Source organism: Haemaphysalis longicornis, unplaced genomic scaffold (genome assembly GCF_048455015.1).
Source record: "Haemaphysalis longicornis isolate Haplotype H1 unplaced genomic scaffold, Haemaphysalis longicornis Haplotype H1 scaffold_7, whole genome shotgun sequence".
NCBI lineage: Eukaryota > Metazoa > Arthropoda > Arachnida > Ixodida > Ixodidae > Haemaphysalis > Haemaphysalis longicornis.
In genome coordinates, this window is record NW_027526422.1 from 85731029 (window position 1) to 85747459 (window position 16431).

Consider the following 16431-nt stretch of genomic DNA (forward strand, 5'->3'; position numbering starts at 1 on the left):
TGCCCCAGCTTATAAGTTCCACAAAAGACGGAAGATGCCACCCTCTGCACTCTTCAACGATACGTGAATTGGCTGACGGAAGACTCAAATTTCTCAAAATCTCAAAACGCGACAGATACGCGAATTATTAAAGACACCAACTGCTCACAATCATGAGGCACGACAAGCACACTAGTGACCAGCCTGCTCCTTTCGCAGTTGTTCAAGCATGCCCCAATTCTGACAGCTTACAGGAGAAGAGGGATCATAACTTCCTCCTAACGTTGGTGAACGTGAATTAAATGGCACAGCCTTTTGGCGAGAGAGGAATTGTAATCGAACACTTATGTTGAGACAGATATACACAATCTTTTGAGGAGCAGTGCAGTAATACTTCCAGCTGTGCTCGTGCAAGGCATTCTTAAACTCACTGCTGCCCTCCCCAGGAGAGCAAGAGAGAGAGAGAGAGCTCCCACCGGGTGTGCATGTGGTGCTTGAGCTCCTTGAGCAGCCGGTGGCGCTTGTTGGTGGAGGAGTTCTTGCCGAACCAGGCCGGGAAAGTGACCATCTCGCGCATGTGGCCCCGCACCAGCTCCCCGGGCAGCACGCTCGAGAAGAAGGCCTGCATGGGCAGCAGGGACCAGCTGCCGTTCTGGCGGATCTGCCGCTCGATCAGGTCCCCGTAGCTGATGCTCTCCGCCGCCTCGCTCACCAGCAGCAGGTGCCGCTGCCGGTCGCCCCTGTTTTTGCCAGGGGGAGGGGGAATTAAGTTTTGGTGCCTTGGCGTCCAAATGTTCGCAAACATGCATTGCAGGATGGGGAATTAAGTAAAGCCACAAGCACCATTTCTGAAAAAAAAAAACTCTCCTTAAAGCACGCGTGCCTGCTCCCACACATGCACACACACAAACAGCCGATAACAGACAGTCCGAAAGCAGATGAAACAACACTTATTGGTATTGATTGACTGATTGTAGGGTTTAACGCACCGATGCAATGCAGGCAATGAGGCACGCTGCAGTGGAGGGCTCCGGATCAATTTTGACCACCTGGGGATCTTTAACGTTCGCCGAAATATCGTACACACGGGCGTTTTTGCTTTTCGCCTCCATCAGAAAAGCGGCTGCCGCGGCCAGGAATCAAACCCACGACCTCGTGCTATGCAGCGCAACGCCTTAGCCACTGCGGCGGGTGTTTATTGGTATTGGTAACAATGAATTATGGTTTGCATAAACATTTATGTAACTATTTGTGACCATCATACACTACTGACGAAGACGAAAGAGGTTTCCTGACCTTCTGCCACCTCATTTGGCTCCTTCCTACCGTGAACCGCCATCGTGCGTTTCATTCTGCAAATGGCTGGCTGCACTGCTGTTCCAAGTTGGGCATGTGTGGCCAAATTGGTGTCGTTTTCCCGTAGGCAAAAATCGTTTTTATTTATTTGGATCGTTTTATTTATCGTTGGATCGTTTTTATTTTGTTTTTTTATTCTTGAATAAAGAAGAAAGCGCTGCCCTTGTTCTTAATACACTACAAGATGCGACCCACTACAAAATGTACTACAAAATGTGACCTTCGTGTAAAGTTTGGGTGCAAATGGAGCAGCGGTTTGCTCAGGGAAAAATTTTAAACACGCTCACTTATCGACGTAACACCCTGGATATATATATATATATATATATATATATATATATATATATATAGAGAGAGAGAGAGAGAGAGAGAGAGAGCTCACTTGGCCTCAAGGGGCTGGATGTTGAGGTAGTTGTCCTGGACGAACAGGGGCACCATGTTGTAGTCGTGGAAGAACAGGGCCGCCTTCTCGTTCAGGTTCATGGACGCGCCCCCCTCGCTGCTGCACAGGATCTTGCGCACCACGTCAAACGGGCCCTGAACAGGTGGGGGAGAGAGCCACAAGACATGGACATGCAGCTCAGCTGGGTCTTGCTCTTCAAATCAGTGCCCATACTGTCGCTACTGAAAGAAAGTCTGGGTGAATACTCTACTCACTACAACACTGCGATCCAAGTGCCCTTAGATGCTAGGCCCCTCGAAGCAACATTTCCTTTAATTTTTCCCTCTTCTATTTCATCTCAGCAAGGAAACTCACTCTTCACATCATCATTTCCACATGCAATGTCCTGTGAGGCTTGTCAACAAAGAGCTCGATGTTTTCCAATGATTTTTAGTCACTTTTTTCATAACACACAGTTCTCTTTATGAGAGTTTTACCAAGGGCTCAACTGCCAGAGATGCATGCAACACTCAAAAAAAGAAACTACGCCCCTGCCAGATTTTTCACCCAGGCTTCTCAAGCCTGGAAGAGACAGCAGAATATCACCATCCCTGGTAACCATGACATACAATTCAAATCCAATCCACCGAACAAAAATGAAGATTAAGGTCTATTTTAGGCAGTGAAGGGAAGTTTTGGATTAAGCTTTTTGAAATTTAATGGTAGCCCTTCGGAAAAACCAAGCCGCAGACCCTCAAACCTGTAAACCAAAACACATCGAGTTTCTACAAATTCCATGCAGTAGTACTACAGTGGAACCCCGATAATACGACGTTCAAGGGACCGTGCGAAAGTGTCGTATGACCGGAGTATGGGTAAATGCCAGCCTACTAGACAATCGCATGCGACAGGTGGACTAAGAACTTATTTAAACTATTATATTTAGCACATTCTCGCATAATTTGCGAACCTTTAGCTAAAATCCTAAGATTCTCAAAAAAAAAAATTAAAGCCGTTCCACTCCATGAAAGCCGTCAGAAGTGCTGAGCAGTGATTCGCCATAATGGGCTGTAGCGCCGTTACCTACTCACTGCTTGCACCCAATGCAATTCAAATTTCCCGCCTTCGCAGTGCTCGTGCACCTCCCTGACTGAAACTGCACCAGCGGGAGTTCTGTTCTTTTTGTGCTTGCTTTTCCTCCCGCACGTGCCGGCGTTGCACCGCCACTTTTTTCGCCTACTACTGTAAAAACCAACCCAACGAGCATTCCTAGCTAAATGAATGCGGGCACTGCTGGTTAATTACGTACATTTTGCCTCAAATGTACCTGCAGTTTTCGTTGCGCTAAACAACGGGGAGATGTGCGACAAGCGCCAGGCATTCACAAGTTTTGAACGCTTATGACTATATAAACCGATTGGCTTTTGAAGCCTCTGAGGGACGCCGCAACAACAGCCACTACGCTGGAACGCCGGCCGGCTCTACTTGGGTCCAGCGAGTGAGTTACGACGGCAAGGCAAGATCTAAAGTTCTCTGCATTAAAAAAAAAAAAAAAAAAAAAAAAAAAAAAAAAAAAAAAACGCCTTTTTTTGTGCCTTCTCCCCTCCAGGGCGTCTGTGCCACGTGCCACGCAAACCCCATGCCATCCGGCACCAGCCTGGGCCGTGTGCCTCATGCATGCTAGATTAGCTGGGCAAGCGCACGCGGCTGAGCAAACTAAGAGGGGAAAAGGCGAGAGTGTGAGACTGCCAAGGCCAAGCGAAACAAACGACCTTGCGAGGGAGCGATTGAAAAAAAGGCAGTAAAGAAGGACCAGAGTGACAATGCAGCTTTGAAAGACACTGATTAGCAGAGAGAGGGGGACAGAGAGAGCGTCGTGAAAGAAACTTGGATCGTGTGGGCAAGGAAGTGGGTGTTGGGCTGCGTCGTATGTATTTTCACATTCAGCAGCTCAATGGGAGCTTTGAATTTGTGGCCCGCCTGCCACCTGCACTTTGCACTCGAAACGCCAACCTGCACATTGGCATTCTGCTGTTGCGTGGGGGGTCGAAGTTTAACTCCCACTCGCCAGCACCCGTGCTTGCTTGCATCTCTCTAGCAAGTGGTCTCCCCCGCATGCAGACCTTTGCACATCAAGTAGCGTCAAATGGGGGTTAAGAATAAAGAAAGGTCGGGACGAGGCAGCGAAGCGGTGTAAAAGATGAGAAAAACGCCAGTTTATTCCCACTAGGGTCCGTCGTATGATGCGGACTGCGTGCACTGCACCCTAGCATTGTATTGTCGGGGTTTTTAATGCATTGTTTCTATAGGGAGTTTGCCGGGACCGTGGTGATTCGTCGTAAGAAGTGGGTCATCGAAAGACCGAGGGACGTATCACCAGGGTTCCACTGAATCACCATTTAAACCGAAAACCAAACTGACACCTCAACTACTCGGTGGTCTGACTCCAGCTTCATTAAGTCAAGCCCTAAGAGCAGAACACATTAAACAAGTGCTTTACAAAAAATGAGGAGTACTGCAGCATGGGCAAACCGATCTCCACAGGCCTCACCAGTCGGATGTCCTTGGTCCCCTTGCCCGCATCAGCCTTGACCTGAGCTGCGTTGACGCTCTTTGTCCGAGAACTCCACAGTGAGAGGTTGTGCAATGCCTGGAGAAACAGAGCGCAAAGTCAGTGCTACAACCTACAAGGGCTGCTGCCAGAACCAACAACAACAATAGCTAAGCAAAAGCAAACAACAGAGCAGCAAGGAAAAAGTGGCCGTGTATTGCAAATTTGTTGCAATTTTGTTGCAAATGTCGACAAAACATGATAGCCAACTGGCACCACTGCCATGTAAACGCCTCCTTTCTCTTTCCCACTTACCTCTCATGCTGTTCCTCTCCCGTCTAATTTCTCCCAATATAACATGCTAGGGGTTTACTCAAGTCAATTTAAATTTACCGCCTTCCACTGCTCCAAGTCGGGTGCCGTGATGCTAGTGCTGCCGTACAGCGGAGACACACGTGAATCGAGGCACAGGCTACAACGTTTATAGAACCACGTTGCCCTACTCCATGAGCGTTCCCAGTGGAAAGTGGAGCCTATCTAGTGGAACCTTTCATTGCTGCTGCCGTTTGTTTTCTTAAACGCCACGCCGTTTGCTTTCTTAAACGCCACCAGGAGCTATAGTAGCGCAAGCAACAGCAGGCGACGGTTTTCTGCAGTGGATTAGTATTTCATTTGCTATCGCAAAAACGAAGCATCCACGAATTTTTTAATAAAGGAACACTGCAAATATCACTTATGTATTGATTTTCTACCTTATATTTGCGTAATGTCTTGTTCTTGTCCAACGATGTTGACATGTATGAACACTGACACCGAACTTCGACGTTTAGGTTTGGCTGTGGGTATATAAGACTACTGCGCAGCTTCTGTTTCACTTTGGCCAAGCGGCTGAATCGAGTCACAGATAGACATACAGACAGACAGACAGACAGACAGACAGACCAAAATTTCTGTGTTTAAGTAGCCCAAGAAGGACTATCGTCTTTCATGAAACATTGAAGGAGCCTCACCTGCCGCACGTCTTGGTTGGAGGCCATGACGATCTCTTGTACCACGGCGGGGCTGATGGTGAGACCCTCCTTGCACGCTACGGACATCAGCGCGGCCTGTCAACACACATGTGGGTCCCTCTGTTCTTGAAGAGGGTACGGACAACTTCACACTCAGAGCATCGCCCGTAACCTGACGTTATGCTATGCCAAAAGTTTCTACCTCGCATTGTGCATGGTATGGTAATGTCGACACTCCTGACTTGCACATCGCTTCGGCATCATGCGAGCAAGTTTCCATAAATTTTACACGGGTAGCTCATTTTGGCTCGTACTTTCTGTTTGCTGTAGCACGTCTTCCACTTCAAATATCGACTTTATGTTATTTTGGCCCCGGGCAGTATTTGTTTGCAAGCCTGCCAAACACAAACATAAAATGTCTGGCACTGTGATACTCCCAAATTGCTGCAACAGGGAATCAAATCAGCTGTGAACCATCAGCTTACAACCAACTGCTGCTTTGCTGAAATCGGTGATCAACTGAAAGATGAGCTTCAAATAATCAAACACTGATTGTCAGCACTCTTCCTTCCATGGTTCCCTTCTTCTGCTGCAAATTTAATTTGGTAACCGCTCCCATCACACTTTTAAAGCAAAACAAGCACAAAATTGAAACCAACAATTAAGCAGAAGCCTTTCACAACAAGGCAGCCAAATGAGCAAGCACCCTGACATTCCGAAAATGTTGCAACCGTGTTTCTTCATCGTGCAAGGCCTCTCCCACTATCTTGCCTATTCATAGTACGCACTCTCTTTTATCAGAGTTTTTCAACATAATTTTCTTGCCTCGCTGCTTGTTTCAGGAGCAAACATTTCATAGAAAACTGCGATCAATCAGTAGGGGAGAGAGCTGTTTGACTTAGACCAGTAGAGCTGTTTGACTTAGAAAACGCCAGTAGTTTTGTATCAGCAGTGATGCTACCGGCTTAGGCCGCTTTGGAGCAGCTTTTGGAGCAGGCAAAAATGCGTTTCGGAGCAGCAAAACCAGCTTTCGGAGCAGGTGCTGATAGAAGCAATTTTAAGACAAGTATTGCATTCATGATGGATAATCGCTAAAAGCACGCCCTTCAACGATAATAAAAAATTAAAAGAACCCAGAACATGAATATTGTCCCCATTTTCATCAGTCTCCTGAAGAATGTCTCCATTGAATGTCTGCATTTTGTTGTGCAGGGGCCTGCACAACAAAAATAAAAAAAAACAAGCTCTCACTTTTACACAATGGAAGATTTATTATGAACAAACTAAAAAATGCTCGTCACAACGAACATGCTACGTAAAATCGAGCACTATTGGAAGGCTATCGTGGGAGCACTGACCACCAACATCAGTAGCGCCGCAGCTTTGACTGCATAATTGAACATCACGCTCCTCCCTGTGTTGCACATGCATCACTATTTAGCAGCGTCAGCACTGCCACCGTAAGGGTCTAAAACGACAAGCCACCGATAGCACCGCTATTGTTTACAAAGGCAGCGGGCAGCCATTTCTGGCAACAAACATGCAGCACCAGGCTGAATCTTGCCCCTTCACGACACGTTTGCCGCAAGCAACCAAAACGCCTCCGTTAATGACAAGGTAGCCCATTGCCCCCCCCCCCTACCCCGAGAATATATATATGTTAATTCCCTGCGAGGCCACATGCGCGCATTTCACCTTCAATTTCCACGTATATGAATTGTATGCCTCTATGAACTCTACGTGAAATCTAAGACGGGCGTCGTCATATGCCTGCCGTACTCGTTAAGCTCGGAAACAACGTCAGGCGTCGTGAAATTGCTGTACTCGCTCGCCGGCACGCGGCCCGAACTATGTCACCATTTCCTGCCCATGCATACTATTGTCTCCCCCCTGCACTTTGTAAATTCTCATCTGTTCACAGTAAAATCTCGATGATACGAATCTCGCGGCACCGTGAAAAATATTCGTATAATCCAAAATTCATGTGAACAACACAGACCAAAAAATTAAGCACTAAAACAAGTTTTCGATTATATCTTTTCTTACTTTCGCGTGACGAAATCCGTGACGTTTTTCTGCTTTTTTTAACCTCCATGTCGCCGAGCGGCCCTTTCTGGACTTTCCATCTCCTCACTCGCGGTGCCAAAGCTCACTCGCTACAGGAGCGTTTTTGCACGCGATTTGTGCGCATCGGCGTTGTGCGCGCGATAGTTTCACGCCCGCGTCAGCAATTCGGCGCAACGCGCGACGCGTGTGGCAGTGGGAGGAGCCTGACGACTTGCGCCAATGGGAAAACGTACGCCCCATGGTGGCAGTTATGAAGCGCTCTAGACAGCCGGCTGGCTCCGCCGGAGATGTTTAGGCTTAGCACCCCGAAAGATATTTCATGGACGCTTTCACTAGCGGCGCGGATGATGTTTTATAGCACCGTTTTCGCTCACATTATTAGCTTATTTACCGCACAAGAAACTTCGTGTGTGCTTTGAGTGGCATTTTAAAGAGTGGTTAGAAGTGGTCTCCCGAGCGTCCCGCACCACTTCGCGACCGAAACCGCCGCCATGTTGCCGCGACCAGCCGCGCCCCGCGCAGCGCGCGGGCGGTTTTGCGGCGCCGTCAGCATGCCTGTGGAGTGCGCTGCACGTTTTGCGAGCAGAAAACAGCTTGGCCGTTCGTGGAGAAAGAGCGACAGAGAGGGCAGAGAGCCCATACGCCGCCGTAGCTTCCTCGCTCAGCAGTCGGGCGCCTCGCCGACTCGTTCTAATCATCCGCCGGGCACCGCAGGTCCGTTTGTAAGAGCCAAAATTTTTCCCATTTCAAACAGTGCAATTTCGCCGGGACTTATCAGAAATTCGTATCATTCCGAAATTCGTATCATCTAGATTCCACTGTAACTACAACTCCTGCGTCCTCATCTCTTGCCAACTTTTCATCCAGCACAGCTCCGCAGGCACCCGGTCGACGCGTACGCGCGCTGCTGTCGGGGCGCGTTGGCGAGTGAGTACGGCACGCATATCACGACGCATATCGCGGCCCGAAGACCGCGAGGCGGCCGGTCTCGACGGCGGCAGCCGATCTCCGGAGCCCAATAGGTGCGAAGCGCAGTTCAGGGAATTCAGTCTCGGGTAGGGGGGGAGATTTCACAACGTCTACGAGGCGCCAGCCGCAAAACCATGATCGCCGCTATCGCAACAAGGGCCAGTTTGCCTTGGTTTGGCTTGGATTGCGTCCTGAAAACGGTGCACCGCGATGTCACTTTCAATGGGGAACCTCAAGTAGCTAGTTTCGTTTCTGAAAGTCGGCGTACAACCTTGGGCGCAGGTTGGGCGCAGAATCGCCAAATTTAGAGGAAATATATCAGGATGTAGCAGCCAGAGCACTTGGGCGCAGTTTGGCGCAATTGGCGCAGCGGTAGCATCACTGTATCAGGGCAATTGGAAAGCTCTCTATTTTTATGAAATCATCATCACCAGCCTATCTATGCCCACTGCAGGGCAAAGGCCTCTCCCATAGATCTCCAATTACCCCAAGACTGCGCTAACTGCGACCAATTTATCCCCGCAAACTTCTTGATCTCACCTGCCCACCTAACTTTCTGCCGACCCCTGCCCCGCTTGCCTTCTCTAGGGATCCACTCTGTTACCCTTAATGACCAACGGTTATCTTGCCTTTGCATTACATGCCCTGCCCACACCCATTTCTTCTTCTCAATATCTACTAATATGTCCTTATACTAATATGACCTTATGAAATATTGACCAACAAAAACTTCAGCTCGGTGTTTGAATAGCCAAAGCTGTAGTACTTGGCCTATGAGGCACATCGACTGAACGGCTTCCGAGTTGGACTATGAAATGCTACAAACATGGAAAACTCAGCACCAAAGGCCAACCTATGCCCACCTGAATCTGCTTGACTTGCGGTCGTGGGAACCGCAGGTCGAAGCAGTAGTTGACCAGGGAGCGCATCTTCGGATGCGAGCGGTCGTTGCAGATGCACACGATGGGGATCCGGGTGGTCTTGATCAGCGCTATCAGCTCCTGAAGAAGTGTGGAGAAGCGGGGGGGGAGAAGCAAAGGAGAGCATCGGAATTAGTTAGGCAGGTGCAAAAGAAACGGCCAAGTCCAGAAACAACAGATCCATAAAAAAATCCCGGGCCATCTTGACTAACGTGAAACCTGGGGAGGGGCCAAGCATGCAGTGGATACCGTATTTACACGATTGTAAGACGACCCTTTTTTTCAAATTTGACAATCCAATGTTGGGGGGTCGTCTTAGAATCGAAATCGAACCATGTACCGCTTGCAACGACGAGAGACAAGAAATCAGGGGTGCTTCGAGGTGTGAACGGCTTTGCACGCTCATTTCCATGGTTACGGTAACCATTCTGGCGTCAATAAAAATGATGCACCTTTAGTAAGTTGGACCTAGAGCGACTAAACTCCCACTATCGCGTTCGGAAGTGTACTAGGCAACGTGATATGATAGTGGCTACGTTTGCACCGTGCATTGAATAAAGGGATTCGCTAATACTCATGTTGTTTATTAGAGACCCCGACGATAAAGCCGGTCGTGTTAGAGACGAACAAAATGCTTCGTGAAAGCGAGTAACGCGCTTACGGAAATTGCGAGCGGCTGCTTCCGTCAGCCGCCATGTTGTTTTAATCACGATCGCGCGTGGCTGCTGCCGGTTGCTTCGATTGTCATCTCGAATAGTTTCCCGCTCAACCCAAAGCGCATAGTTTTCCGCGTGCTTATACAAAAGCTTTTCTTTTTTTAGCATCTACTGCGCGCATTACGAGTGCCTTCATGACGAGCGCACGGCTCTTGAGGGAGCACCGATAATCGATGGAAGAGCCGCCGTAGGGGGGTATTGGTAGTTGACGGAAGAGCTTCTCTTTGTGATACAATTTTCTAAGCGGGCGCGTCATTTCGTCAGGAAGCCGCGAACTTACGCCAAGCGGGCGTGTGAGGAGAGCCTCCCTGGCTACTGTGTGCGGGTGGGTCCTCTCCGCATGGGCGGCCGTACCACGCGATGCCGTGGTGCGGTCGTTACTTGACGACGACGTGCTGTGGGACTGCAGCAGCAATGACGGCAGCAGCACCAGCGAGGACGATTCCAGCGACGATGAGTAATCCTCCGCAACCACGTGAATAAATTTCCCTTGTGTAAAATGCGCACGTTTTTTTTTTTTTTTTTTTGAGATGCGATTTTGGGGGGGTCGTCTTACATTCGAGTCGTCTTACAATCGTGTAAATACGGTAAGTGTATTTATTCTTGGCGTCTTGGCGTTTTTGCCTAGAGGTGAAACTGTGGGGGGTAGAGGTATACAGCTTTGCTGTAAAGGTCTTTTGTCTTTGAGGCACGAAGCTCTCGAGCGCGAGGCGTAAACGAGTGTCCCAGTGTTTTTCTAGTATGCGTTACGAAGTGCTCCAGCACGTAAACAGTGTCCCGTTGTTTTTTTAGTATGCGTTTCATTCTAGCGCGAGGCAGAAATGAGTTTCCCGGTGTTTTAGTACTGTGACTACATAAGATGAACGACGATTATGACGATGGCGACGACAGGAGACGCCAATAGTCCCAGCCCCTAAAAGGCTTTGCTCCTAAAAAAAAAGTTTGACACTACTTGAACATCCGTTTTACGCCATTTTAGTACAGCACTGCTTTCATCCCTTTGAGATTCGCCGGGTGGCCTTCGAGGACTGTCTACTGCAAGCGACCCCCTTTGGCCGTTGTGAAGTGTAACAACTGCTAGAAGTCGATGTGTCCAGGTGAGAGTTCGATAACAACGTGGGGAGGGTCAACTTGCCTGGACGCCTCCTCGGTCCTGGTTGCCTGCCATGCCGTCCACTTCGTCCATGATGAGCACATGCTTGGACGTCATGCCGGCCCCTGCAAGTGAGAAGGAGCACAACTGTCGGGCCTTGCACATCAATCCCTGCTCCCCACTGCTGAGTGTTGTTTGTTGGGCTATCTTGTGAACGTGCTAAGGGGAGAAACAAAGTGATGCTATCATAACAGGATATTGGGTATCTATGCCAATTACACAGCTAAACTGCTCGACTGCTCAGATTGCGCTGGTTCTGCTAATGACTGCGGCATCATGCATTTGGTAATCAGTGAACACAGCAAACGCTTCACATACCTGGAAATAACACTGCAGGACTTGATTTTTGCGGAGCCACACTGCACTAAGTGAAGTAATTTGCACAATCTGAACAACAATATTTGTGGCTGCAGTGCTCAGTCTTGTGTGACAAGGACACCTTGGGTCTCAAACCAACTCCTGCTTTCCACACTGCTTAGCTCAGACAAAGCTGGGATCCTCACTTTATAAGCGTACAACCAAACAAAACACCTTTCATTTGATAGGTTTTGTTCTACTGCTCCGGATGGCCATTAAAGAGGCAAACAAAAAGGAGGAGGAGGAGTAAACATTTGTTTGAGCAAGAGGCTATTGGGAAAAGGATGTGGTCAGCCTCGTATGTCCAGGAACCCATAAGCCTGCACCTTATCCAGGGCTCATTGCACCAGGGATTCTTGAAGCACCAGAGCCGAGCTGGCCAGCGCAGACTCCACTACTCAAGGGATGGGTTGTTAATGGGGTTGAGGTATGTCGTTGGGGGTGAGTTGCAGTGTGGGCAGTCTGGTGGGAAGAGGGACGGTGAGATCTTCAAAGGGACCTTGTAATTATAAAATGTTTCTGTTCGCAGTCTTTGGAGTACGTATGCGTGGTACAGTAAAACCTTGTTATAATGAGATGGGCTATAATGAACGAGTCGCAATTGCAAGTCCCCATAGAAACCAATGTATTTAAAACCTCATTGTAACGAGGTGAAATTTTCCCGTTACGGGATATAATGAACAAATTTTGTTAGGAAATGAAATTTGGGGCCAATTTCACGGCAGTGTGCAATGCGAAAACCATGTTTAGCAGTTCAAAACTCCCGCCACACATCCTCCAGCAATGTGTGCAATGCTGCATGGCGTGCCATACATTCGCTACACCCGCGAAGCCATCCCCACCTTCCTTTCGCTGCACATGGCATGCAGCCAGTGCATGCGGCACGCATGGCCAAGGCACGCTCCCCTGGCTCGCCTGCAAGCATGGAGGAAAGATGCCTGCGAGCAACTGTTTTCACTCGCCAGTGTGCGCCGCGAGGAGTCGCCTTGTAAAAGTTGTGCGCATGTTTTATTTTCTTTTTTGTCTGAGTGCTTCAGCCTTATCTTTTATTGTGCTGTGCGCATGATTCGAGCAGCATGATTGCGCCAGGCAGGAAGCAAAAGCGAAATACTATAGGGACCGGGCAGCTGAACGGGTGGCGCCACCACTTGGCACTCCCTTCGTTAGTGGAATGAGCTGGTGCATTGGACTATGCAGCCTCCTGTTGTTTTTGCCGTGTTTGCTTCGGTGCTTTTTGAGGGTTTTGCTAGTGTTGTGAGCCGATATATGCGGTGATATGCGGTGAAACGAAGTGTAGACAGATGTGTTGGGTGCTTAGATGCAATAACGGCTACGTAAACTTGTCGGACGCTTTTAAAGTTGGGTACGGGCTACAATGACATGAGCGCTTTTTGCAGCAACCTGCGCTTGCATTACGTACCAGTTGCCTCGTTACAAGAGGCAAGTGGTCAAAGGCATTCACCCACGCTGCTTAGCTGTAAAAGCCTCGCGCCTTGCATAATGAAAGTGGTCGCACAATTACTACACTGCCACGAACCTGCCCACAAATACAAGCAGTCTTTCATAGCCTTGCATAGTCATGTCTAGTTTTGCTCTCATCAGCAGCCCATTTTTGCAAAGTGCACTGTCTTGACTGCATTTGCCAAAAGTACCACGCATTTGTTTATACACTGTGCATGCACCTTTCTGGGAACACACACACGTATATATGTATGTATGAATATCAGGGGGAAAAAACAAGCGCATAAAATAGCATGAGTGAAAGTTGGACTCGCGAGAAGAATAACAAGTACATTTACATATGTGTCAGAACAGGACTTGCCTTCATCCCATCAAGGGTACAGATGTACATCACATTAGATTTGGAACGCATGGAATGGGATTTTCAACCTGTACGCGCTCTCTGATGCACGCAAGTCCCTTGCCGATACGTCAGTGAACGTCCTTGTTATTGTTTGTCCCGTGTGTGACTTTTCACTGATACTATACAGGGTGTTTCACCTAACTTTAGCCAGAGTTTAAAAATGTTTCAATGCACTCTAAGATGACGCAACCAAATGCATGTTGCTAACTTTTGTATGTAGTTCCTCACACTACTTTTTGTATGTTGCCTAATTAGGTAATTAGTCAATTTTAATTAGCCAACTTTTGAACCAACGATGCTAGGCAAAAAACACCAATTAGAAAGTTGCAGAGCGGTATTCAAAACCTCAGAATAAACACTTTCTGTGGTTATATCCATTAGCTGTTAGTGTTTTTCAGCGTGTTGAAGATGCCCGGGAAATACAAAAAATACCACGTGACGTGCCGGCTCGCGTGTCTTGATAACAGTGCTCCCAAACGTTGCTCGCACAAACTACCATAGGTGTGCCGCCGCTTAAAAAGTGACAGCGATGGTCCCGGTCGAGGCCGACGATTAAGCGTCGTAGACAATTAAGCGATTAAGACGATTAAGCGTCAGTAGTAGACGATTAAGTAGACGATTAAGCGTCACGGGGCGTTTTCTCCCCTCAAAAACGCAAAACGCGCCCCGCCTCAAGCCACAGGTGCGCTTACGCAGCCACGGAGGCCACCCGCACGATGCGAGTAGCTCCAGCGACCGTTTCTAACCGCTCGCTGAAACGCAACTCGAGGGGCAAGCGAGAGGGGCACGCGGGAAGAAATGCGATAACTTGAGCAAAATTTTCACTGTAAAATGTCATATGCGCCGCTTACAAAAGCGCCCATCAAATATCCTCCGCGGTGGTAAGCCTAATCGCCTCTGGCGTTGCCACCACCGCCGCTTTGCCCTTCGTTCGAGTTCGCTCATGCTTGTTTTGTTTCATTGTTCCAGCAAGCATTTGTGAATCTTTATGAGCCTTGCACGCGTGTTCTTTTTTCACACTCGCGCCCGCGATTGCAGGACGGCGGTGGCTCTGCCTCAGTCATGAAGCGACTCGCACTGCGCGCGGCAGTGGGAGGAGCCTGACCAGTTTCGCCAATGGGGAGGCGCGCACCCTATGGCGGGAGCTGTGAAGCGCTCGGGGATGCCGGCTGGCCAGACGATTGATTAGGCTTACCGCCGCGGAAGATATTTGATGGGCGCTTTCGTAAGCGGCGCGTATGACGTCTAAAATTTCGCCCACGTTGTCGGCTTTTTTTTTCTTGCATGCCCCTTTTGTTTGCCCCTCGAGTTGAGTTTCAGCGAGCGATTAGAAGCGGTCGCTGGAGCTACCCACATCGTGCGGGTGGTTTCCACGGCTGCGTCAGCGCGGCTGCGGCTTGCGGGGCGCGTTTTTGCGGGGAGAAAACGCACCACGCGGTTCACTCTGATGCCCGCGCAGACAATTAAGCTCTGATAGAAACAGAAACAGTGCGCAGGTCATATATGCGCGCCACGTTTTCTTTTGCAGGAAACGCTTCACGGAATGAACACTTCATTATAACCGCGAATTTCAATGTAGCGAAATTTCAATGTAACGAAGTAAATTACAAATTTTACCGACTTCGTTACATCGAGGTTTAACTGTAGTTAAAAAATGTGGCAGTGTCAATGTCAGCCTGTGCTTCTTAATGGTTTAAGTATTCTTTGCTGAGTACCTTAAAAAATTGTGTAATGCCTTGCGAAGAAACCAAAAGCGCGAGACTAGTTGCCTAAAATAGAGGTGCATCAGCCTGAGCCCTCCAGCACAGATGCCTTTCCGACACGCTGGATGCAGTTAAGATTTGGAGAGGGGTGCATGGAAGTGCAAAATTAAACAGCAATATCATCCAGTCCTCCATCTAATGACGATGACAGTTGAATGCAAAGCTTTCTTCGTGTGAAATAAAATGGGAAAGGGTGAAAGACGCTGCAATCAAAGACCAAACTGCGTGCTGGTCAAGTTCAAAGCTCAATTTGTCAAAGCTTAAATCCAGAAGGCCACCAAGAAAACCCACATGAGAAAGCTTTACGATAAACCATTATTGTCGTTAGACGGAGGAGTGAATGACATTTCAAGCATAGACTTTTCAAGGTAGCTTGTAAAACTCGACCAACCACAGCATTCGGTTGTGAAACTGAAGGCAGGTTTTTTGTACCCTCCTGTCTCTCATCCTTTACCAACGCAGGAATTGTTTTTTTTTTTGAAAAGCCATTTACCAACTAGCCAGCAACTATTGCAAGTCTTGTGAAGCAATGCTTTTCCACGGCAAGCAATAACGTTCTACTACCGTGCGGTATTTACTCTGTAAACGATTCCCGGTGACAGTAGTAAGCGTATTTCTGTGAAATTAAACACGTTTCTACTGAACTTCATGAAGTTAGGGAGCGTCATCCATCACAATTTCTGCTTTCGGGAAAATCTTAGAAGGCACCCCCAACTTTGTCTTTCGCTTGTGCACGACACCGTTTCGTCATCAACTGCCCAAGGCTAGCGCCGCTGCATTCTTGGATCGGCTGCACACACCGGCTTTGTAGGAGCATTTAGCTGCAAAATATTCCTCGATACAACAGACTGCATGCAGGCATGAAAACTTTGCACAAAGGAACGGGCTTGCATTTCCAGCTTGACCTCCAGCTTGGCGCATTGGGCGTCGTCTGTTATTTGTAATTACTGAGTATGAGCGTAAATGATACAAATGACATGCCTTGTAAAGGTTGCCTCCACGCTCAAGATTTCCCGATCTGAAGAAAAGTCTTTGTGGTTATCTACACTGCAAATTGCACCGCAGCTGAACAGAAAGCCATGCACAACTAAGCTGCGCTGAGCGCCACCGGCATTCCATTGACGAGCGGTTTGCCACGGGCGGCGCTGTTCGCCGAAGCAACGGCGGTGCCATACAACGGCCGCCCGGTCCCTATAACACTAGACCAGAGGGCGGCCATGATAAAATCCGTCACACCGGGCACGAAGCTGAGCAAGCCACCATTAGCATCAGAAAGATGCACCAATGTCCAATTACAGACTTTTTTTTGCAGTAATGTCTATTTGAAATGAGAGTTCCGTATTT

General features: G+C 48.5%; 1 protein-coding gene across 2 annotated transcripts in view; it reads right to left on the minus strand.

Moving 5' to 3' along the window:
• Nucleotides 1–16431, minus strand: part of Gnf1 (germ line transcription factor 1) — a 48837-nt gene that overhangs the window by 8304 nt on the left and 24102 nt on the right. For both annotated transcript variants that reach the window (XM_077677959.1, XM_077677960.1), the window contains exons 16-21: nucleotides 11086–11168; nucleotides 9178–9315; nucleotides 5279–5374; nucleotides 4269–4367; nucleotides 1718–1872; nucleotides 456–719 (exon numbers count right to left, since the gene is read on the minus strand). In XM_077677959.1, coding sequence (XP_077534085.1) covers nucleotides 456–719; nucleotides 1718–1872; nucleotides 4269–4367; nucleotides 5279–5374; nucleotides 9178–9315; nucleotides 11086–11168 — 835 coding nt within the window. The remainder of the gene's footprint in view (nucleotides 1–455; nucleotides 720–1717; nucleotides 1873–4268; nucleotides 4368–5278; nucleotides 5375–9177; nucleotides 9316–11085; nucleotides 11169–16431) is intronic.